Raw genomic sequence first — 25,799 nt, forward strand, 5'->3', positions numbered from 1 at the left:
CGGCAGGGCACAGCCGGCTGGGCTGCACCACAGGCTGCCAAGGAATCTCTGCTGTGGCACCTGGAGTACCTTCTCCCCTCCTTCTCCACTGACATGGGTGTCTGCAGGGCTGTTCCTCTCACATATTCTCACTCCTTTCTGTCTTCTGTTACCCAGCAGGTTTCCTCTCCCCTATTTAAATACATTATCCCAGAGGCGCTACCAGTCTTGCTGATAGGCTCAGCTTTGGCCAGCAGCGGGTCCGTCTTGGAGCCGGCTGGCATTGGCTCTGTTACACATAAGGGAGTCTTCTGGCAGCTTCTCACAGAAGCCACCCCTGTAGCCCCCCAGCTACCAAAACCTGGCCACGCAAACCCACCACACAGTCTATGAAGCCTTCATTTGAAGACCAGAGGTTCAAATCTGAAATTTCCCATGTTTAGAGATGACATGCACCAGCTGTTCTCTGTTTTACTGGAAATCATCTCTTTCCATTTATTAGTCTACCAATGCCCACTTCATAATTATTTTAAATTAAGCAGAAAGTATGCCTCTACCATGGAGGTTGGTGACATCACTTGTGGTTTCAGTTAGATTTATGTAGTCCTTTGCTGAATCAGAACCTGAGTAAGAAAATGACTTCAGTAGTGAGTAGGCGCTAAGTCTCTCATGAATCAAGTCCCTTTGTTATCTTAAAAAGAAGTTATTTCTCAAAAATGTTCCTTGAAGAAAATGAATGAGTTTTAATGACTTTGGAACAGTTTTTCCTGGTGTTAATGGATAGATAGATAGTCTGTTGGAAAATTCTGTACCTCTCCCTGGAGAGAAACTGCAGAATAAATTATTACTTAACCTAACAAAGTTTGGGTCAGTTCTTTGCAAATAAATTACTCCTCATTTGAAGGTCATACTGTGGCTGGTACTGTTTCCAGCTCAGTGATTAGCAGCTTAGTCATCCTCTTCAATTTCTCCTGGACTGATGCCCTGTGTGTGGGAACTGTGTTGGAGCTTGACAGGGACCAACAGGCCAGTATATTGGTCTTCTCTGTATTGATAAGGAGCCTTTTTAAAGAGCAAGATATTAGTAATACTAATTCTTTTGGTTTTGTTCTGTTTAAGACGCAAACTGTTGCATTTTTGAATCAATGTTTCTTTGCATATTAAACGTAGCTAGAACTGGTTTTACTGATTTATCCTCTGAAGGTTTCTTTTTTTTTTTTTTTTTTTCCCTGTTTTATAACAGGAAAGAGCAGACATGTTTTCATTGGGTATTGAAAGTAGAATTGGGACTTAGGTAGTCACTGTTTCTCTCTGCGTTCTGTATAGTGCCTTCACTCTAGACCCCTCTTCTGATCAGAGAAGAAACGTGTACAGTTGTTGGAGGTCACAGCTCTTGCTGGTTCTCCAGCATTCCCTGTTAACCTCATCCATGTCCCACTTGGAGCAAGCTGGAGCTCAGTGAGTTTTCTTTCCACACATGATTTTTCATCAGAAGGAGAGAACAGGAAGGCGTGCTATAGCCAGAATATGAGGCTGTTGGAGCTGCACCTTTGCAAAGCTTTCCAAAAGCTACTAATTAGTCCCCGCAGGGTTCTCTTAAGTGCTGAGTAGTAATGTTAACAAGGTTTTGCACACTGTGGTACTCTGGGTAAAAGCTCTCGGGGGAGGGAGGAGGAAGTCCACCATCTCTGTTGGAGGAGTTAAGCATCCTCATTTGGGAGCAATGATAATTATCCCGTTATTTCCAGAGGGGTGTAAGGAGTGTTGTGTTTCCTGCAAATAGACAGCAAGCCACAGATCCTAACCACTCTTGCAAAACAGTTTGTCCCAGAATTTTCACTTGAGGGGGGTATCATTTTATTCAGGCAGTCTGTGATGCACCATACTCCTGTAGCAGTACTGGCCACGCAGCAGCCGTGGGGGGAAGGTGCCTAGATACTTTAATTGTACAGATAATGGACTTTTGCTCCCCTTGTAATACATTGCCAGTTGGCTATGTAGTTTTCTCATAGTAGTTGCTTTTTTTTTTCTGACATGGGTATCCATTTATACCACTATTTTTTGCAATTTACTGAAACTGCAAGTTTAGCCAGGTCAGAGAAAATGTGTATTTTGGTTGTGCTAGTTACTGACTAATTACTGTAAACTGTCATGATTGTCATCCTTGGAATTCTCAGCACACAGCTTTCATACTTGTCAGCAGTCAGCTACATCTCTCTCATTCTTTCTTTTGAGGGATTCTCCCTAATCAACAAACAAACCTCCTTGCAGATGACTAGGCCCAAGTCCATAGGTTTGTTCCACATAAGGGGAGTTGCCAAATGTTCCAAGTTGCCTGACAACGTATGTGGCACTGGTTCAGAGTTCCCGTGCACTATAGGAGCTGCGGAATGAAATGTACAGCTGCTATAGAAAGAATTTCTTATGGTAGGAAAAATAACATTTTTACAGACACATTAGTTTGGTTATTTACTTATTTATTTTATTAACTGAGGAGACTGTAATAATGAAAATTTTCTTCCAGTGGGAATTGTTGTTACGTGGTTGGATTTTTGGCAGCTTCCTATTACTGTGGCACTAACAGGCTGAAGCAGCAGCAGGCTTGAACATATTTCACTGGTTTTCACAAACCTGAGTTTTCAGGGCTAGCTATTTAATATAGTGCTCAAAAGGATGTAAAATGTTTTGCATGTGGGACGTTTTTCTGGGCTGAAGTGATTGATGAGACTGATTTAAAATGTAGAAGTTGGCATTCTGGGACTGCTTAACAAGGACAAATTATTTTTGTCGAAGTCAGAAGAAGAGTGTCTAAAAACCAGGAAAAACAGTTAATAACAGACGTAACACAGCTGCTGTGTGGGTGTTATAAGTTGAGTAAGTGTACAGAATGCAGGTGTATGCATTTGTTAAATATAATTTTTGGGGGGGCTGTTTGTTGTTGTTTTTAGTGCATGAGTAGCACTTTAACAGAAGAATATTCTCCATGCTACAGTTTCCCCATACAGTTTCCATTTGGTCTCAATTCTGTATAAAGAATATGGGATGAAGAACATTGAAATTATGTTGGAGACTTGGGCAATTTTAAAATAGGTTTCTTTCATTTCATTGGAGGGTTCTAAAAAAAAAACCAAACAACAAACAAACCAACAACAACAAAAAAGACCTCAAAACAAACCCAAACGGGTAAAAAAACCCTAAACAAAACAACACCTTACAAAAAACCAAAACAAAACAAACACCAAACAAACCAACAGAGCAAGCACCCGCAAAACTGGGAAATACATTGCTGCGTAGACTGAGATAGGAGTAGTTTTTACTGATAGGTGGTTAGCATGAAAAATGCTTGAAGTGAAGGACGATTTAGCTTTGGAAGAATGTGGTTGCCAAGGTGCTGCGGGACTCCATGTGCAGAACCTTCTTCACTCGGTATCACAAGCTGCGGAGCGAGTGCCCACTGCAGCTGGCCTGTTTGGCGCCTGGAAACAGTCGGTAGGCTTGCAGTGGTCCTTATGGCTTTTGTTCCCGTTTGGGACCACTGTTCTTTTGTTCTCTGTTAGATGACTCCCATGCCAGGTGCTATTCTTTCCATTTCTGTAATCTTTAGAAGGAGCGAGATTTCTTTTTTCTGTTACTATTATTGACATGCTGAGAATGTCACATACATTTGTCAAGATTTCCTAAAATTGCTGCAGTCCTATATAATTACAAACACTTCCTACCTCCTCCTATTCCATTCCCTGATTGTGCTGAAGAGAACAAAAAGCAGAATGTGTGGCTGAAATGATGTATGCCTCTGCTCACATGATTATTTGCTCCTTTTCATGCAGTTTTTCTTAGCTATTTTTAGCACAACCTGTTTCTGTTGCCTTGTGTCAGGAACCAAGTGTCCCTCATGCTGGGTTTATGCAGTGCCGGTGTGCTGAGGCTCTGATCCCAGCTGCTGCTATGCAGTGGTACAGAAAATTGTTCCAGCAGAGGAATGGAGATCCTTTTACCCTTCCTCTTACACAGCTAATAATGCAGAATCAGAATACGGTTCACAAATTTAAAATCTGTGGCAGGGGAGAAACCTCTGAAACTCACTTTTAGAATATACAAATACAGAGCTGCATCTCACATTGTTGCTGAAAGAAGTTAGCAATGTTAGAGCTCTCTTTCTGAGCAAGAGTAATGTCTCCAATATGTCTAAAATTTGACTATTACAATAAAATACAAAAGATTTGTTCCCTTTCACAAGGCAGTTATGCTTCTTAGCTTTGAAGATCGTCTCTCTGAAGGATTACGCTTTCAAAAAATACTGTTCACTTTTCAAAAATGATGTTCTAATAATAATCTAAAGAGTAAATTGATTAGATAGTCACCAAGTATGATCTATCATTTTAACAGTGAGGTACTGACTTATGAAAAAAGTTTTAATGCTGCATTAATTTATCACAAGAAGAAAGGAAACATTTCAGAAAGGTTAAATTCATGTTAAATAAACTTTGCAAGACAAAAGAGCTCTACTGCAGTTTTCATATAAATATCATTCACAACCCTGAAATTATAAGAGATTCTGTTGATTGTAGTGTGGCTTAGGGTGGTTACAGAGAGAATATAATCTACTGCATTCTAGTCTCACCAACCCAGGAAATTACACTGCTCATCCAGAATTATAAATGAAAATCACTCTGGATAATTGTGTATCTTAAAATCTGTGGATGTGCTGCAAACAAATAACTGACACTGTAATGAGATTAAAGTAATTAAATTTAAATTAATTGGGCAATACTTCGCTAGTCAGTGAAAGAAATGCCTAGGTCAACTTTTCAAAATACAGATCCAGAAGTATAAAAGAAGACTCCGTTGGTGTTTATGTTACGGTAGTTTATACACATGCTTTTTGCAAAGACTTATATTGCAGTTTCCCTTTGGCCTGAGGGGATTCTGGGTCAAATCTGTGTTTAGTCAAATCGTAACTAATAATGGAAAATTATAGACTCATTAATAACATGGTGTTCACCTCAGAGGAAGGACAGCTAGCGGGAAGTATGTAGTAGCACAAAATCCTAGTGCTTAGGTATTCGACACTTGCTGAGCACACAAAGCTAAGTTTCTGCCTGAAATATGGAGGGGGGAAAGGTTTTTAATTGCTACATGTGTCGAGATGGTTTCTGCTTGATAAATTATTTGGTCATGTGAAGCACAGTGCTGCTTAGAGTGACTTACCTGGCCTCATTTTACTGATGAGGCCTTCTGAAATGAAATCTAAAATATAAGGTTATGTCTATGGCAGTAGCTCATTGATGGTTGCTGAGCCTCTGTTCCCATCTACCATATGTTATTTCCCTCCTTGACACACAGCTGTAGAGACAAAAGGAATCTGTTGCAGTGGAAGCCAGGGGACAGAAACTGAGGTTTGTCTTCATGTTCCGTGACACTTGGGATGTTGGAATCCATGTATTCCCCTTTATCTGGAGGGACTGCTGTGTTTGCCCTGAGATCATCTTAGGCCTCACAAGGCACATATGATGACCATGTGTACTACTCTGCTGCATCTGGTGTTCCTGCTGCTTGTTGCCTCTTTCCTTAACTTGTTTTTCTTCTGTGTGTTCTGCTTCCTACCCACTTATGTTTCCTTCATTATTTTCCTCATTTTTGCTCCCTCTTAACATATGTCAGAGCCTGTATCCCAGCCACAGCCTCTCTCACTCTCAGTAGCCTGGGGAGAATATGTGGGGCCTAGAGGAAATCATTTATATATTGACAAACGCCTGCTGTGTGATACGTAGCCCTGTTATTGTGGAGACTTTTCTCATGAGAGTCTGGGAGAAGGGAGGCTTCTGTGCATAAGTCTTGCTCAGGGCTGTAGTTGTGAACAGCAAAGGGGCTGTCTCCGCAGGAAGCTGATAGAGTAGACCAAAACGCTGGCCAGCATTTCGGGGAGAAAAGTATGTGGCAGGCATCAGGTACTACGTAAGAAGTATGCCTTCTGATCGTGAGTGGGCTTTGGTGGACACAGAAAGAAAAAAGAGCCTATGGGCAGCAAACTGTCAGGCCTCCAAAGGCCAATGTGGCAATTACAGATAATTGCTTTAATTCTATAGAGTTTTGCTTTTATTTTGTGAGTAGCCAAACTATGCACTGAGTGACTAACTGGAAAAATAGTATGGTATTACTTCAATATGTTGTCTTATAATTAGCATGGAGGACTAACTAAATTGCGTAAAGAATAGTTTTTAAAACCAATTTAGGTAAAACTGCTTTTTCATATTGAGTTTGTGACATAGGCTTAAAGTTAAAAAGCGTTTTCAGTGTCACAAAACAAACAGAGGAGAGGGAGATGCTGTCTTTCTGCTCCTTTACCTTGTCCACCCTGGCACACTTACACAATAGCTTCTTTGTCAGAGCAGTCTCCCAGAACGATGAAGTCAGAGTTTTCTTCTCTCCGGTAAGTGCTCTAACCATTATGCTGTAGAGTATTTTGTACTTGATCAGTATTGTTGCAAGTCCAACTTTACATGATATTAAGGGAAACAAATTTTAAGTCAGTCCTTCAAAAAATGGGAATACTATATTTTCTCAAGAAAATACTGCTCCGACAGTATTAAAATGGGAAGAATGCTTCCTTGGCTTTGCTGAAAGTGTATGAACCCATCTTTTCTGTAAACAAATTACCACGTAGAAAAAACCCAAACAACGCCTTCCAGATATCCGATGTGATTCATTTTAGCCAACCTACACATTCATTAAAATTATGAACAGCTCAAAACAGGGGTTTTTATAATGGAAGATGATACACAAGCCAATGCAAAATAAGCCATTTTTTTCATAGAGTCATGGAATGGTTTGGGTTAGAAGGGACCTTAAAGCTCATACAGTCCCACCCCCCCTGCCATGGGCAGGGACACCTTCCACTAGACCAGGTTGCTCAGAGCCTCATCCAGCCTGGCCTTGGACACTTCCAGGGATGGGGCATCCACAGCTTCTCTGGGCAACCTGTCCCAGTGCCTCCCCACCCTCGCCAGGCAGAAGAACTTCTTCCTGATATCCAATCTAAACCTCCCCCCTTTCAATTTAAACCCGTTACCCTTGTCCTGTCACCACAGGCCCTTGTAAAAAGTCCCCCCCAGCTTCCTTGTAGCCCCTTCAGGCACTGGAAGGTGCTATAAGGTCTCCCCGGAGCCTTCTCTTCTCCAGGCTGAACAAGCCCAATTCTTAGCCTTTTCATGCTTTATCTCTCACCTGCAGTTTGTGGTTTATTTTTTCTTTATTAAGTTTTTCCAAACTTAACTGGAATTTGAAGTTCTACATGGTGGGGAGAGAAATCTAGCAAAATACTTCCTTCTCCCAGTCTGTCAGATTTGTGGAATACGGGGTTGTTAGCCTTTCACCATGAGAAGCTTTGCATAGTAGAAGCTTTGTTATTAAAGATGCAGAACCAGGGCTTTAGTGAGGTTAGTTACATGTATGTATGCCTGAATCTTCCATAACAATAAACCTCTTATCCAGACGGGACCACTCAGTCAGGACTTGGTTATTATGTAATTCCCTGAAAAGGTAGATTTCTGACTTTCCATAAAGCTACAGAATATTCACTTTCAGCCCCTGAATAATGAAAGCTAGTAGCGTATTTTAGCTGATAAGGAAGGACCTCCAGAGATCTAGTCCAATGCTTTGCTCAGAGCAGGGCTAAGTTCTAAGTTAGGTCAGGTTGCTCAGGTCCTGTCAGTTTAACTTCTGAATATTGTTAAGGATGAAAATTTCATGGCCTCTCTAGGCCTCTGTTGCAGTGCATTACCCTACTTGTGGTGGATTTTTTTTCCTTCCTGTAAATCTCCATGGCAATTTGCTTTCCTGCAGCCTGCCTTCCCTCTCACCCTTTCCCTGTTGATATCTGAGAAGAGCCTGGCTCCATCTTCTCTATAATGATTGTATCATTTATTTTACAATTCATAAGGGTCTGGGGTCTAACTAATACTAATGAGTCGTCTTTTGATTCAACAGCGGAAAGAATGACTTAAACCTGAGTAGTATTTCTCAACCAAGAAGGCTTTCCTAGATCCTTTACATTGCTCAAGGTTCCTTACATTATTGTAGTTTCTAACTAGAAGTGCTACCAATGAGGGCATTTTCTTTAACAGTGACCTTTCTTCGGTGGAAAAACTGACCTTATTATCATTTGTGCAAAACCACTGGAGGCACAGAAATGAGTGTATTCTATTAAGTCATCTTATGCTGAAGGGTAAAAATAGTAAGTTGCTCGAAAGCAAGCATTTGATAGTACAGAGGATAATTGTACTTAAACAAAACCCTTGAACTCAGAAATGTCTCAAGCAGCCTAATTGCATGAATTTCTGGGTGTGATAATTCATCAATGTTCTTCCACACTGCTGGTATTATCATTTAAAAAAATACTAAAATAAAACAAAACAGTTTCAGAATGAATTCTGAAAACAGTTTTTGGCCATTTACAGAAATTTTCCACTTCTAATGAAAAGATTGAATTAATAAGGACAAATGATGAAGGTAAGGAAAGGTGCTTAGAGGTTTCTATTTCTTAGATGAGTCAAAAAAATAGGGAAGGCAGCATACGAACAGGTGGAGGACTTTTGGCAAAACTGCTGCCACTGCTGCGTGAAGCTGGAAGTTCTTCACAGTTTCCTCTCTTCTGGGGAAAGACCATTATAACCTCTTTGGTCTGTTCTGAGTTAGAGAGATGATGATAACAAGGTGAAGCAGATTTGCTTGTTGGTGATGATATATTCTTTAGGAGATACGGTGCAACTCTGTAACTAATACATTAAAGAAATTGCAGTGTTTCACAGCGTCCATCGTGTCCTCATCAAACTTCCCCTCATGGACTTTAAACTGTCACAGCTTTTTCTTGTATTGATGAGAATCTTTATATTTTGGATGACATTTCTACTGAACACAGCCTGTGGTAGCCCTTGTATTAAAGTTAAGAATTGTGTTGAACCCACTGAATCATAACAGCGAGTGCCACCTGAGAAATAGTTACAAACAGGCTTGCTGTTTTGTTTTGTAGTATTATGTGTCTGGTACAGGGATAAAGCTGAATTCTGACTCGTTTGCAGGGCTTTCATATGACTGAATTTATAGAGCATTCAGTTTAGAAAAATGGAAATTACGTATTGGAACTTTTCTGATTTTCTGCAACAAAAGTCATAATGAAATTACTTATTTCATATCAGCTTACCTCAGTTGGATTTTTTCATGGGACTTGAACACCCTATTTCTTACATATTTAGAGATCAAGGAAACGCATTTACCAACTTTATTACTGTATAAGAAATGCACTACAGGGTTAGCTGTCACTTGCTAGGAGACCACATTGTCTCCTACTGTCATTTCAACTGTGAAAGTTGGAAGCTGGCATATAAATCAAAACGGGGGTTTAAACTCCTGTTAATAGGCAGTAGTCTCTTAAGGCAATGGACACATAGTAGGTAGTGCAGTTCCATATGGTTCTCATTCTTGAATGGGACTGTTCTTAACACTTTCAACAAAACAGTTTTGGTTCTGTGGATTTTTGAAATTACTTGTGTTAATAAAGATCTTAATGCAGAATGGTTTTTATAAATATAACTGTTAAAATATCTGTTGTCTGAAAAAATAATCAGAATTTCAGAATTTTTTCCCATTTGCTGACTCAAAAGCACAGAACGATTGTGTTTCTTGTTAGTGAAAAATTCAGATCTTGTTCATCCCTCAAATCCATTGCTTGTGGTCACAAATAAGCAATCATGTATAACTGTTGAATGGACATGTGACTTGGGACCCAAAGCTTTGGATTTCTTCCATAAAATTAATGAAATTTTGCAGTTTTTAGACATTGGTTACAGGCTATTCCATTTTTATAGCTGCTGCATTATACTTTGTATTTTTGTAGTATGTAGAGTCATACTCCAGGGCTGGTGACACAATGCTGTGAAGGTGATGCACTCCAGTCGGTAACCAAGCACCACTCAGGTGCTCGCTTACCCCTCCACCCGTGTGGGATGGGGGAGAGAATCCGAACAGTGAAGATGAGAAAGCTTGTGGCCTGAGGCAAGAAGAGTTTAATGATTGAAATAATAATAATGATGATGTAATGAAAATGTCAAAAAGAGAGAGAAACAAAACCCAGGAGAAACAAGGGATACAATGGCTCACCACCCATGAACCCATGCCTAGCCAGTCCCCAAGCAGCGATTGCTGGTTTATATACTGAGCATGCTGTCATATGGTACGGAATGTCCCCGTGCCCAGTCTGGGTCACCTGTCCCCACTCTGCTCCCTGCCAGCTACTTGTGCACTTCCTCGCTGGCAGAACACAGGAAGCTGAAAAATCCTTGACTTAGTATAAGCACCACTTAGCAGCAACCAAAACATCAGTGTGTTATCACATTATTCTTATGCTAAATCCAAAACATGACATTATACCAGCCTCTAGGAGGAAAATTAACTATCCCAGCTGAAACCGGGACAAAAATGCTCTCAAGCATAAGAATAGGAGTGTGTGATGTGTCTGCCAGTACTGTTGGTATGGATGCATTCTGAGCAGAATCCAACTGTTTAAACCTTTGCCCCTGACATTTGCTTCTTGTGGATTTGTATAGCATATATCATCTGTTGTATAAGAATGGTTTTCTGATTTTCTCAAAGCATATTCCATGCAAAATATAACATACTAATCATTAGCTTTTTTGCACATTTCTTTATTTTTAAGAAATTTTTAACACAACTTCTTTTGGTGTTTATGCTCCTTGAGTTTCATTTAACAGTGGTAAGAATTAAATTGCGTTCTGCATTGAAGTGCTGTGAAGGAAGATGAATAAACGTTCTAATCTAAATAGAATCTATGTAAGGGTAATTTCTAATTTTTATAGGAATGTTAAAACGAAGAAATCAGGTTCTGTATTTGCAGCCTTTCTTGACAGATACTGATGCTGTAAATTATACAGCTGTTCTTCCTCTGTATGGATTTTGTAGTACTTGCAGCGATTTATAGGTCCAGAGTGCAGCTGCTGGAAGTCATTTATTCTCAGTTCTGTATTAAATCTATCATATACAAATGCATTAACATTCAATACAGAGCTCAAGGGCTTATGGCTTTTTCTTTCTTCCTCTGAGCTGCTCTCCTGTAGGTGTTTGCAAGGTATGCGGAAGACAACATTAAAAAACTCGAACTGATATACAAGAAAAAAAAAAGGAAACAGTATTGCTTATGATAAATACTTGAAACCAACTCATTTTGCACTTTAAGCTGAACAGCAAAATCAAAACCTTCTGTTAATATTTCTGAAATTGGTAATGCCAATAAGCTTGTTTTGATGGATTAGCTCTTCAGTTCCATTTGCGTGACTGCCACTCTTTATGCGTCTCATTTGTACGTGTCTTTGTGTTACAGAAACTTAATATTCCCTGCAGTATTTGAATTGTGTGCACCTTAAGAGAGTGTGTGAGCTATGTCATTGATAGACGTGGTTCAGTTTGTTTTAGTTTTGGATTTTTTTAATTAGAAAAAAGGAAACTAGCTTATTTGAAGTATTTGGAAAATATTCATGATGAATGTTTAAAAATAGTTAAACTGTAACTGGAGTTTGGCAGCAGAAAAGGGCCATGAATATTTGTTGAGTATATAATCTGTGAGAAAACAGCAGTTGGAACAGGCTGCCTGATATGAGTCGTGAACCTGTTTATTGTTGATGATTTCACATCTTTCATATTGAGATATTAAATCTAGGAAGATTAAACTGTGCCAGACCAGGAAAAACGTGTACATAGGGGATCTTGAGCTGATTTGTTGGAGAAGGAGATCCTGAACTCTGGTGGCAGATGGAATACGTTTAGGCATGAATATACGTATAAAAAGAAGGCTAAAACAGAACAGGTTAAATGCGAAAGTTTCTATCTGTTTGGTATTTTTTAAACTGTGTATCAGTGAAAAAGAAAGGGGGCCATGAATAACACCATCTTCCACTACTATTAGTTTTATTTAAGTTGTTTCTAAGTTGCCTTATATCGCTAAGGCAGAGAATGAAACAAGCTTTCAAACTAATAAATATCCCAAAACCTCTTCCAATTTTAAAATCTCAAAAAGGAAGCAAGCAAAAAATAATCACATATGGTATTAGAAGAATTTAATAAAATTGCAGAAATAAATAATTGTGGATAAATGTCATTCTGCCACAGTTTTCAATGAGTCATCTTCCATTGAAAAAATTCCAGACAAAAATATTCCCTGAAAGCTTTAACATCTGTTTCTATGCATAGTAATATGTGAACATTGGGATTTTATATTTTCCGTGTCTTTGAAATAACTAGTTTGAAAGATCTCGTATTGAGTCTTGCTTGATGTGTTTTACTTGGATTTTTTTGCATGACTGTTTATAGAATAATTTTAACCTGTCATTTCTCACAAATGACAGTTTTCAGGTTTATTTACTCCTATGAAAGAAGTTAGGCCCTACTTTGGCATTATCTTCTGAACTTCCTGCTTCCGCAAGCTCCGTGTTCTGCACTGTTTGCCTTGTATTGCTTCACTTACACAAGTACGCAGAAATTCCTTGTCTAGTGAAAACTGTGATAGGTTGCTTTAATGTTAAGTTTACCTTAAGTTATAAACTCTCTTGGCTGCCAGAAATATGTGTCAATCTCTAAGTTATGTTCTCTCAAGGGTAGATATTGACCAGCATATTATTTAGCTGAATGTGTTAAGGTAAAGAATTTTAAACAACATGGGTCAAACTGATAGTAACTCATACAACACGCTTCGGAAAAAAATGGTTACACCTACCAGCTCTTTAGCTTTCTGGAAAGCGATCTCCAAGTCACGTTAAGAACTAACCACTGAAAACAAAGTTCAGCTGTTCAACTTATGTAAATTTAGCTTTCTGTAGAGTAGGCAGGGTCAGCTTTATGACAGAATTTGTAATAGGTGATCCCTGCTGATGGTAAATGCTGCTCTGTTTAAAATCAGGTATTATGGGGGGCACTGAGGCTGGCTGCCTTCTGAGGTGGGAGCCTCACCAACCAGGGCCCAAGGGTGAGGGGTGGATGGAGCCCCAGCTGAGGCCAGGGCCCTGAACCACTGCCCTGCATCAAGGTGAACTGGGCATGCCACTTGAGTCCAGACCATCAAGAAAGGTTGTGGTGACAAGGCAGGACAGAGCACAAGCTGGGAATCAGTCCATGGGTCACGCTGAGGGTAACCCGGGGAGAGACAGCCCAGTGATATCGCAGAAGCGCTGTGGTGACAGGGCGGGACTGGTCAGGAGACCAGTCTGTGGGCTGAGGTTTGGACTGGGAGAGCCATGGCCTGGTAGGGTGGCAGCTGTGGCTGAGCTGGAAACTGGCACTTCTATGACATAGCTCAGACAGGGACTGGGGGTCCCAGAGTGAGCTGAACTGGGGCTCCAGGGCCCAAGGGCGAGGGGTGGATGGAGCCCCAGCTGAGGCTGGGCAGGGCCTCTGAGGCCTAGTAGTGCTCTCAGGGCCCTTACAGTTACAGGCCTTGAAAACCTGTGAGAAAGTAGTAGTATCTTGGAAGAACTGACAGCTGAAGAGCAGTGTGACAGTCAGTATCAACACCACATCTTTTTCACTTTGTGAGATATTTTCCTTCCACTGAATAAGACTATGCAGTAGTCATGAAGTATGTAAACTAAAGCCTTACCCAGATAAACAGTTCAGAGTTTGAGCTTTCTTGTTGTCTTTGATTCACCAAATACATGCACTTTGGCATGTACAGCTGTGAGTCTGCAACTAGCCATTCATTTTCCATTTTCAGGGACAACCAGGTAAGTTGGAGTAAGAGGAAAGTGCTAAGCTGTGAAGAAATACAGGCTAGAGTAATGTAGCTGGATGAACTACAGATGCTCGGATATTACGGTATGAAGAGAGTAGCAGTAGCAATTGGTTTAGAAAATTTCTTCCTAGTTCTGTCTTCTGCCTCTGTGCAGGTGGAAGATGATCCATCCATACCTACAACAATCAGTAACAAAAATATGGTCATCGTATGTGTTCTCCTGCTCCTTTTGTTCTGGTGCCACATTTTACAGATATTTCAATCCTGTATGTACATACTTATCCCTGTATGATTCTTTTGCACTCTTCAGTAACAGGTCTTGTTGCATTCTTTGCCAGAGTTAAAGTAGTATGTTTGGTCAAGGGTCAGTACATAGAGAGCACCTTTTTGAGTCCAGCTTTCAGTGCACCCAGATTTGACACATTGAATGCTCAGACCTTTGGAAGTCTATGGTCTTAGTTTGGAAACCTGTCTGAAAGTGTGCAAGTCATTCAACTTTAGCAAGGTGCCTACTTGTTTAGAACTGCAATGCTTTGATAGTTCATAGGAGAATGTTAACACTCTCTGTGTAGTTCTCAAGGGATACATTCTGTCGAAGGATAACTTAAAAAAATTGTATACTTTCTCAGTATTGCTTTCTCGTGTTTCTTAGTGGTATAATCTTTTTGACAACAAAGGAATTAGACAGTTTCTGTATTTTTCTCTCCACTGGAAAAAGCGTACAGACTGTGTTACCAATCTCTTTGTAGAGACTAACTTCCTTCTTCAGACAACTAGTTGCATTAATCCGATAATCTGTGTGTGCAAAGGTTTGCTAGAGAACTCACTCAACTGTAGAGTTTTCTGGCCTGTTTGTGCAGAACATCAGACTAACTGTTTCTTCCTGTTCACATGGAAAATCTTGAGGAAGTCACTCTTCATCAAGATGGAAAAGAACAATAGCCCTACAGCTTCTTTTCGGGGCTGTCCAAGGCTCACAATTGTACAACAAAGTAGTGATGAATTTCATGAGTCTAAGTATTAATTAATTTTTAAAAAATACGTTATTGAACAGCAGTGAGGCACTATGAATTGGTAAATTCATAGGTGAATTTACCAATATCATGATTCTGAAACTCTGTACAATGTTTGTGTGAAACAAAACATTCTCTGTTTTAAAAACATTAAAATACTTAAATTTTTGGACTGTTTCTAGACATGGATGCCGTGTTGTTGACTTGCTGTTACTGGCTTTGTGCTACTGGCTTGCCAGTTTTGGATTTCTTGTGAACCCCTCATTCCTAGTTAAACTGTATTTTTTTGGAGGGAAAAAGTAATTTGGAAGGACTTTAGATTGTTTGCATATGGTGCAGCAAAGTAAGAAATAGTTAATAGAAGCCAGCTGGACTGAAGTGTTGTATTGACTTACCGTTGCATCTTTAGGTCTGTAGCCTCCTTGCAGCACAGAGAAGAGAGGGCATTCGTAGATCCGCTAATGAGAACAAGAGCCTGTCTTTAAAAATAAGTAACACACGCTGCTGAGAGTGCAAGGGGGAAATTGCAGATGCTCTACCAAGTTGGGAGGTGCAGTAGCATTTGGATTTGAGCACTCTGGGCATTGAAGTCATTCCTGCACATTGCTCATTCATTTATATATTGGTTTGTTGAAAATGTAAGAATATGTTAAGTATTAATATGCCCAAGAAAATAATTTGGTTTTCTAATTCAGTTGATCAGCTGGTGAAACACTTGTCGTCTTCTGTTTACTCCCCCCACCCTGCCCCAATTCGTGGTGTGGGTTTTTTTGTTTATTTGTTTGTTTTCTACTGTATCCCTGAGATTTCCAAGTTAGCCTGAGGAAGTAAGATGCAATCCTATGTCCAATGCATATTTTGCAGTAAATGAGATTTTAAAAACATAAGACTAGTTCATTTACTATTGAATGCTCTTTTCTTCAGCCATAAACTTAGGAACTTTATGCCGGGAGAACTGGGTACCGTGATGCTTTTGTAATAATGTATATGGAGCCTGATGCAATGCAAAGGAAAATAATTAGAGAGACTTCAGCTTGCTTTAGAGCAGGCTGCGAGCAGCGTTGTAGGCATTTTGTTGTTCATTCTCCGTCATGCCTCTTCTCATCGTTTCAAGCTGGTGCCACAGGCTTTTATTGTTCTGACGTGCTGTTTTCCCTTCTTTTTTCATTTTCCCCCTGAATTGAACTGTCTCCTTCACCCAAGCCATTTTGCAATTATCTACTATTTTTTTCCAAAGGGAGGAGATGCAGAAGGAGAGTGGGGGGACTGCAGCGTAAGATAGGATGTGACAGGAGGTTCCTTACAGCCTTGATGTTAACCGAACGATTGCACCCGAGTCCATAACTTTCAGCTGTCCAAATAACAGCTCCTGAGCTTGACTCCTAGAAACAGTTAAATCTGACTTGATAGGTCTGTCGAGCTCTGTGTCCCTTGTTGTCTGGGCTGGCAGGAGGGTTTTGAGTTCTGGGTGGAGAAGGGAGGAACAAGAGGAGTGTGGTAAGATCACAGGGTGCTTTAAGGGTCTTTATGGCAGGGAGAGAGGAGAAACAGGCAGTGGCACTTCACAGATATAGCTTCTCACAAACATCTTTTTCATTTCCAAACTTCCCATGCTTCCCATTTCCCAGGAGCACAGGATTCTCATCCCTGACCAGCTGTTCCTTTCTGCAGCATTCTCCGGGCATATGCTGGTGGGGCAGGGGAGCAAACAGGAAGTGTGTTTAGATGCAACAATCAAAGAATTCCTTGCTTAATCCTGTCTGCACCTCTGTCCTTTTCTATTGCTTGAGAAGAAAGACATGTCTGGGAGGAAAGACAGCTGATTTCCAGACCTGTTTTGTTACAGGTGAACTGTCCTTAAAACCAAGCAAAATATGGACGGTTCATGGTGTTGGTTACAAGCTACAGTAAAAGTTGGTGTTGTTTTAAACAGACTTTGTTGATTTCTTGTGAGATAAATATGTTTCAGTTGTTAAGTACTGTTGTAGCCCATTTTCAATATCTCTGATGAATTTAACTCGATGTTTCCTTAAACAGAGTAGAGGGAGAGAAAAAATTGTTTATGCATTACTTGTCAGTTTGGAAGTTTTGAAGTGCTTTTGGAAATAATCAGCATGTTCTTTTGCTGACAGGATTTGAAATCTAGCAATCAGCGAGATGAAATTGCTGCAGCACGTGCATCCCTGAAGGAAAATTCCTCTTTCCTACATTCAATATGTACAGCTTGTTTGGAACATTCAGATGTTGCATCCCTTACAGCCAGCAAGGATTCAGTTTGCAGTGAAATACAGAATGCTCTCAATGTAATTTCTAATGCTTCCCAAGGAGTTGGAAATAAAATGGGACCACCTGCATCTCACACTGCTACTCTTGGAAGTGCACTTGATGAGCTGGAGGTATGTAAACCCATGTACCTGTGAGACTGCAACATTTTGTAAAAGTGGTTTATTTAATTTAACAAAAAAAACCCCAAAAACTGACTGCTATCATATGTGAAGGACCTAAAGGCATTGAAACTGGTGCTCTGCTTAGTCCTAGTCTAAGCAGTATCAGTCTAAATTTTTTCACTGGGAGGGTTCACTTCTTTCAAAAGCTTTTTTTCTATTCCTGACCTGATCCTAAGCTTTTGTATAGAGCTTTTCCTTTGCCTCATGAGTGCTGTGGCTCTTACCAGTGTTGTTTTCCATCGTCCTACCCAAAATGGTAGGAGACCTCCTGTAGATGAGATTACAGACCATGCTCCTGATTGGGAGTAACTGATGTAGGGCCCAACAAAGGGAATGGAAGTTTCTAAACATGTTTGCAGATATGGGTCTCTTTGGTTGTAAATTCTCAAACTTAAGAGATCTCAGCCTCGGAACTCCAATGTCATTGGTATATTTTCAAGAGAATTGGTGTTATGACTGATGGCAATAGAGTTTGTGTAAAATTTTCAGTGAAAGGTTAGAGAAATACATTGAAATCCATATATGACACAAATCTTGTAGTGGCACCTTATTGATCGAAACAGACCTCTCAGTCATGTGCAAAGTTGAATCTCACAGGTTTTCTCCCTCAAAGAAACAGGCTACAGTTGCACATTACAGGTTATCCTTCCTTGCTTCTCATGCTGGGTTTTAAAATTACGGCTTCTAATGTATTTTCTTAGTAAAAACCAAGTTTTAAGTGTAATACATGATTTATTACAGTGCAACTCTGAATGACAAACGATCTGTTTTAAATGAGAGCTGTTATTTACCTGCTTTACTTAGAAGTTTTTTAAACAAAATTTAGGACTGCATCTTCTGACTGTAAGTGAATTCATTTTGACTGTATGTGAGCAGTACCATTTTAATGATTAAAAAAAATTTAAATTTATTATTGTTTTAAAATTTAAGAATTATCATAATCACAAAATGGAAAAAATTCTTTTTTGGATTGAATTTTTTTTTTTTAGTTTGGAAACACAAGAACATGGAGGTCTGAGTGTTGTAAAAGGCCATTTGTTTATGGAGTTTTAAATACAGTTTTTCCTAGGTAACACAAATGGGAATTGAGGCTGTGGGAGTTAGATAAAGTACAGTTTACAGAGCATTTAACTTTAAAAAATGATTTTATGAATTAGATGGTTGCTCTCTTTTCTGTACAGAAAGTTCTATTGGCTAAGGACCTGAAATAACCTTTGCTCTATCTCCCTGTTGCAAATACAGTGCCATGAAATAGATTTATGTAGTAAATAGTCTGTTGGGAACAAATCTCATTAAATGTTTATAGTGTGGAAATGTATCACAGAGCTTACCCAACAACCTAGTATCTAGATGTTTTGCAATGTCATTCTTCCTTTTGCCAGTGCTGGCAGTGTGAAAGTTACTACAGATTTATAGGTGAGGAAACCACTAGTAAAATTAGAGCAGCTAACTCTTAAATCAGTAGATTCTCAAGGATTCCTCTCAAAGGCTCTGTATAACGACTATTTATGAACGTCATTCATGAATAGACACAAAATTGAAATGTTACCAATTTAATTGCATGTTAAGATCTGTGTTAAAAGAGCATGTAGGAGCAGGTTATCTAATGTTCACTGGTCTTGCATCTTCTGAATGTAAAGGGATTTCTCACTAAATGATGGAGGTCCTGCATGACTACTGTCTGTCAGCCTCTTCTCCATGTAGATGTACTGATCATAAATATTTGATGAATTTGCTTGAGGAGTTTAATCTGTGGGCATGAGCTTAAGCCATGGTTTCTTGGTCATTATTGTCTAGATTTTTTTTTAATTTAGAGCTGAACTGTAGTAGCTTTTTTGTCAGTGCTCTTTGTCCATCTTTGCATAAACTTTCTACAGACTGTCTCCTAAAGGGAGACCTTGCTACTACTGTTGCCTCTGAGATTTGAAGGCAGTTATTTTCCTAGCTAAATGGCTAATTGGCTGTAGCCTTGAGGTGTGTCAAATCTTACACAATCAATGAAGCTCTTTCTTTCTGTAGTAACAAATATTCTACATGGCAGGACTGTTTTACATCATGATGGACATTATACATGCAGCCTAGTTGAGGGATGCTTACTTAAGATACAGGAGTGCAACAGGGAAGTTGCTGCTCCTGTGAAGAGTGGCCAAGTGCCACAACTCCAGCAGAGGTGAGGTGCCACAGAACACTGGGGTTAAGGACTGTAATGCGGATGAGGGTGTTAGAGTTTCAAAACTCTTAAGGGTTTTTTTTAACTACTGAATAGTTCTTAACTGACTCCGGCTTGCCTACGTCTGCAAAAGAGGATGCAAGCAGTGGACTGGCCGTTTTCTTTGCTCTGCCTTTGCTAGTGGGAAAATTATGGTTCCATCCTGGTTTGGCTTTGGTTCCAAAGTTGCATGGAAGATTAATGTTTCCATGTTCAATGTATTTTTTTGCATCTTTCAATTAACAAATAATTAAGAGATTCAGATAGGTTTAAAATGTTGCCTTAATGGACATACAAATAGCAGTGGGTTTAATCTACAAAATATTGAAGCAAAAAAAATTGCACATAAACTCCTTTTTGGTGTATTATGTGTATCTGGATAGGTGAACATTGGTTTGAGAAAAGCCAGGAGCTTGGAAATACATAGTTACAACCTTAGATAAAGTTAAAGTATTATCTGCTGGATGCACATAAACACCTGACATAGACCCATAAAGCATTTTAATGGTCTATCCTGCCACTTGCTGAAACAAGTCCATAAACTTAGTTTTAGACTTTTTATAGTCTCTCAGGATAGACAACAGAAAATTGCAGTAACACTGGCCTGATTTTTTGGTGATACTCTGTGGTGGTATGAAAATCCCCAAATTCAACACAGAAAATGTAGAGACAGACAGAAATTCACTAGTATCTTTTCTCTCTAGTCTTTGCCTGTGGAAGTTTGAGGAACTGGATTTCATGTAGTCCCAGTTTCTGGTACAAAGCATAACATAATCCTAGAACTCTAGGCCCCAGAAAGTCTTACAGAGGTTGTTTCAAGAAGGTTCATTGTCCACTGGTTTTATGCATGTTAACAGATATTAAGTATGGGGCTGAAGTGCTGAGAGTACTTAGATACCTATAATGCTTTTAAATAAAGCGGAGAACTTCAAGGCAATGGAACAGTCCTGGAATGTTTAGAAAGCTACACTGATCCTGCAAGTTGGGAACTAAAAGCTTGCCTTTGAAAGACACAGTAATGCAGAAAGAACCTGCACCCGTTTCCTTTGGAAATATTCAGATTATGAAGTCTGATTTTTCTCTAGTTTTGCTGGAGAATCTCTCAGCTGTCTCAATACAATTCTTGTGTATGTCCGAAAAGATGAGAGGGTTGAACATGTAACAAAGTCTTCCTTTCCCTAAGTCATACCTAACGTATAAGAGAATGGTAATAATGACAAACAAGAAAATTTCAAGGTGACCCCAGTCCCCTTTCCTAGCTGTTTAAGCTTTTCTCTTATGATGTTCTAATAGAACACTTTCACTACTAGAATTGCCTAAGCTAGAAAGTACCTGAAACTGTGATAGTAAATCTAAATTGAAAAAATAATTAAAATTCACCAGCTTAAAAGTGGTCTGGCACATACTGGATAAACACAGATAAGTTCTGATCTACCTGACCTACATTCCATTTCAGGGTATGTAGCATAGATCTCTTGTTTAATATTTCTACTGAAAGCTTGGAGCCACATACGGATATAACAGGTGAATGGATTTATGTGGAATAAGGCTTGCTGATCTGGACTGTAATGACACTGTTACTAGTTTAAATTTCTTGAAATGCTGAAGCTTGGATATACTTACTTTCATATTTCATGAAAATACCACCTCTCCTTTTCTTGCTTTTTAGAATGTTAGCTTGACACACAAAGGTAATCAATTTTATCATGCCAAAACAGTTGCCTGCTTAGTTCATCCTAGCTACTGAAAGCAAGAGGGCCCTTACATCTACATCCTTTGAAAAAACAGTTACACAGAAGCTACCATTTTGATTTTTGCGCATATTCAGCCTGTTAAAGGTAGCAGCAGTGACTTCTTACCACAGTGTGGGATTGTGTTAGGGTAAAAATGAGCAGAACTAGACTGCTCATGTAATCTGATTTCACATGCTGGGCTGCGAGCTAGCACTGCTGGTTTTGTGTTAAATCCTGAGGTCCTCCTGATCTCTAACAGTCCAGATTTTGGAGGTGTTGAACCCCTCTTTCAAACAAAGCTGACACTCTGGTCTGGGATACGTAGATAAAACATGGAATATTACTGAGCTGTAAACTCATGTAGCAAAAGTAGGAAACAGCCTCAGAGGCGAGGCAGTTGTAGTCAACATGGCCTGCAGGTAGATCTTGTTCTGCTTGTCCTGTGAGCTGCTTTGGCATGAACCAGTTCTGGCTGGAAAATCTCTGTTGCTGTTTTAGCAGTGGGTCCAGGCCAGTAGGATTTGATAACATGGCTATTGGCTTAGAAGTGGTGAGATCTGAATGGCAGAGGGAACTTGGCTTTGTCTGCAGATGATCCTGTATGCAGAGCCCCAGTAGGGAAAACCGAATCGGCCATGGACAGAAGTATTTTGGATGCCTCAAGGGGAAAGGGCTACTTGGAAGCCTAGGAAACATAATGTAGTTCATGTAGGTAAAAAATAAAGCAGTAACTTAATTGGGCTAACTTTTTGTACCTCTACTCCTAATGTTTTCCAGAATTTAATTACCCTGGATCCTCTTGTAGTGAATGAAGAGAAAATAAGGCCATCCCTAGAGAAGCGCCTGGAAGCTATTATCAGCGGAGCGGCGTTGCTGGCTGATTCTTCCTGCACACGCGATTTTCATCGAGAACGCATCATTGCTGAATGCAATGCTATCCGCCAAGCCCTCCAAGACCTGCTTTCTGAGTACATAAACAATGTAAGTAACCAGACTTTTTTCCTTTTTTCAATGTCTGTCTCAAAGCCTGCATTAGCATGTATTACAATTTAACCTATAATTAGTGTAAATTAGAGTTTAACCTATATTTCTCACCATGCTCTTTAAAAGGTTAAAGGGAACATTTTTCTACATAATTCTGAGCAAAAGATAGATGTAGGTCTTCAGAAACAGTAAGAAACATATGCACTCTGTGGAAAATGCTCTATTACAGGTGCAGTATACACATGTTTAGGTTATTGCATGCTTATTGTGAACTGTCACTGGTACAGAACACATGTAATCCTTCATATGCTGGCCACAAGAGTTTCTTTGTAATTTCACTTCCTAGACCAGAGTTTTAAAATGTAGCTCTGTTCCTGTAGAATGCAACAATTTAAATACTAACCCCTAAAAACGTAAGTAATCTGTTAGTATCATTCTAAAGTAGGGTGTTCACACCACTGCATTTGACCTGTCTAACAGCACCAAGCTTCAAGTGTAGAAATGATTTCATTGATAAATTAGAAAGCTAGGAGTGTTGGGTAAATCCAGAAATCTGTTTGTCTGGCATGCTTATAGGCTAATTCATCTGTGAATTTTTGAAAAGGAATATAGTTTGGTTGTGTTTTAAAAATAACTATTAGATTTAAAGAATGGATTTGGCAGTTGTTCCATCTGGCAGTTAAATGATGAAACAGCGGAGGCTCGGATACTATTAATATGGGTACACAGTGTTAATATCGTTCGTTTCTTCTGCAAACATTTTTTGTAGGCATACATATGTTCTTATCTAAAGATACTTCAAGATGATTCATCCAGCACACTGGGAGGATAATTGTATGATACAGCTATTTGTTTCTTTTTTTGGAAGCTGAAATTCCTTTCTATTCTGCAAGTCACACTAGTTAACCCAGTCCGAAACTGTTCTAATGAGGTTGTTTTCTTTGTCTTACCCTATTGTCATTAGGATAATGAAGTGTAGGAACTAAGATAATCTGTGCAGATCAGATGTTTTCATTTTGCAGATATCGTACTTGTTGATATTTTCTGTTTGTTTATCGGGTGGGTGGGATTTACAGCTGATTTATTTCATTTTCTGTGAATTTAAGTTGCTCTTTCATTCCCTATACCAGATAAAGGTGTGTTCATGTTTTTTTCTTAAAATTTAGCTGCAGCTTCTGTTGAATGCAACGTAATTCTTGAATTCTCTGGTGGTGCTTTGCATGTGGGTTAACTATGGCTCTGGTTAGCTTGAAATGTTAGTCTTTGATACCTTCTTGTAGCAGATGTCTGTTGTGGTATCTGTTCTGGGATGGGTCAGGTTTGCTGAAAGTTTAATAAGGAAAGGCATTAACCTATAGCAGCCAGAGCGTGTGGGAGAATGCAGATGTGTTGTATAACAACCCATATTAGTCCAAAACATCACTGTGGGTTTGTTGCAAGAACACGGTAGGGGGATTCTACGTCTTCCAGGTGTAAAACTACATGATTGTAAGTCAGATGGTCTTAAATTCTTGGGCTCTTGAAACAAAATCATGATTATCTTTCCTATTTCAGAAATAATCACTGGTTTAGCGTTACGTAATTCAGGCTAAGGTGAAAAGAATACATAACCCACTCCACTGGCTTGAGAAAGTCAGGAAGCAGCTATTCAAATTTGGCAAAAAGGGAAAGTGTCATATAATTTGCCGCAGAACACAGTGTCTGCGCAAGGTGGCAAAGACGAGGGGGGAAGCAGAAAGGAAGAAATACAAAAGATTTGAAGGTATGAGGTGTTACGGTAGGGTTAAATGACAGGAATGAATTTGAAGGTTTTAGTTTCTTTCAGTGCTCTTGATCTGCTTTAATTAATATTGATCTCCATGGAAAACCTCTCACCAAGAATAATTTATGGCCATTACTGAGACTGGATTACATAAGTTTTTCAACGAGAAGATCATCAGGTGTCAGTTACTTTATTTCACAACTCTCACTCACTGAAGAATAGATGATGGGTCCAGGAGACAGTGCTGATTTATCACTGTCTTCTGGGCTCTTCTGTTAATAATTCCAATAAGCTAGTACTGTGAATTGAATGAGCTGTAAAAAATTGTGCCAGCCGTTTGTTAACTTAGCACAATCTAAGGTCTAGGTTGTGATTGCCTTCCTCTTCCTGGGACCACTGTTGTACTCCACAAGCAATTGCACTATGTAAACAATTCCCATGGCCTGTTTGTGCCTTGTGCCCAGAGTTGAGGCACAGAGGCTCTGTACCACAGCTTGTACGTGAGAGTGGGAAGTTTTCCTTGCCCACTATCCACAAAGGTCACGCTTTTGCTCCTCTCTTCATCCTGATGATGTATGGTTTGCAGAACACAGCCTACCCACTGCCATTTCGGTTCTTTGCAGTCACTCTCATGAGTTGTAGTGGTTGGCTGCTTGGAAGATTTTTTTCTGGATATGTGTCTGTCATTTTCTGCTGGCTTATGGGTTTGATTACTTTTCCTAAGGCTTCTTTTTGTCTGAATGTTGCTACTGGGAGCTGCATTGCTTCAGAGACATCCCACACAGTGAATGCCACCTTTGCAAATCCTTCCTAGCAGCTGGTTTGCCAGGAAGCTGTATGAGCTGCACTGACCCTGGTAACATCCAGTGCATCTTGAAAGCCGCTGGGCCTGGTGCTGATGGTGGATGTGGCCTGCCTGCTAAGTGTTTAGCTTTAACAGGATCATTGCCAAGGACTTGAGTGCCTAAATTCTGTTTAAGTTCTGCATTGTTTGATTTCTGTTGAAACTGGCCCACAGTGCCTAAGGAAATGTACAGGAACTTATGCTTTAGCCTTAACTATTTGAAATAGCACAGGGAATGTACTGTTTTGTGGTTTGTAAACCCTAAGCTTTTGTGGTTCCTAAATTTGTTGGGTATTTTTTTTTTCTCCTCACCCCCCAATTATTCCAAATCTCTAATAAGCCTTAAGGACTTCCAGTAAATCACGGGCCTGTTGGTGTCCATGATAAAATATACCGTTTTTGCTGCAAACTGAGAGAAACATCTTTTCAGCAGGTACTGCCATTTACCTAAGTGGCTGTTTTTCACAGAGGTGGTATCACAGTGAGGTGATACAATGGAAAGTTCAGCCAAAATGTTCTCTACACTAGTGAAAACCCACTCTGTCTCCAAGATGCTTTCAGTTTTTCTGTTCACAATGTAATTCAGACATACAGTAAATATATTTGTAATTCTTCTGAAAGACAGCAATTTTTCTTCTGGTATTTTGGAATTATTTGTGTACTATTGTTATGCTCTGAATTTTCCTCATAGTCTTATATTGTATTTGCATTTCAGGATGTCAAATAAGAGGAATTACTACTGTGAATTTGGATAGCTTATCAATGGCAGAATCATACTATGGTGTGGGGATAATGTATCCGTAGGAGCAATCATTTTGTTCTAGTAATAAGCACTTGCATTTTCCTGATGACAAGCTCTTGTCCTGTCTCTGCTCATCCTTTAAAATGAAAAGTTATTGAATACATTGGAGTACAACAATACTAAGTCCATGGCTCTTGAGTTCTGTCTGCTTTTACGCCCAGTCACAATAGGGATATGCACTGATCTGGGTGTTTAAAAGGGATAATAGAGTTGTGATTGAGTGTGGGTTGAAGT

General features: G+C 39.5%; 1 protein-coding gene across 1 annotated transcript in view; it reads left to right on the plus strand.

The window, feature by feature from the left end:
* The window catches only part of LOC104509374 (catenin alpha-3-like), a gene marked incomplete at its 5' end in the record, with an annotated part of 72,867 nt that extends 49,878 nt beyond the window's left edge, over window positions 1-22,989 (plus strand). Inside the window, 3 exons of the mRNA XM_010151305.1 lie at window positions 16,917-17,180; window positions 21,951-22,154; window positions 22,951-22,989. Of these exons, the coding sequence (XP_010149607.1) occupies window positions 16,917-17,180; window positions 21,951-22,154; window positions 22,951-22,989 (507 nt within the window). The remainder of the gene's footprint in view (window positions 1-16,916; window positions 17,181-21,950; window positions 22,155-22,950) is intronic.
* Between the last annotated feature and the right edge of the window lie 2,810 nt (window positions 22,990-25,799).

Source organism: Eurypyga helias, unplaced genomic scaffold, assembly GCF_000690775.1.
Source record: "Eurypyga helias isolate BGI_N326 unplaced genomic scaffold, ASM69077v1 scaffold4095, whole genome shotgun sequence".
In the NCBI taxonomy this organism is placed as follows: domain Eukaryota; kingdom Metazoa; phylum Chordata; class Aves; order Eurypygiformes; family Eurypygidae; genus Eurypyga; species Eurypyga helias.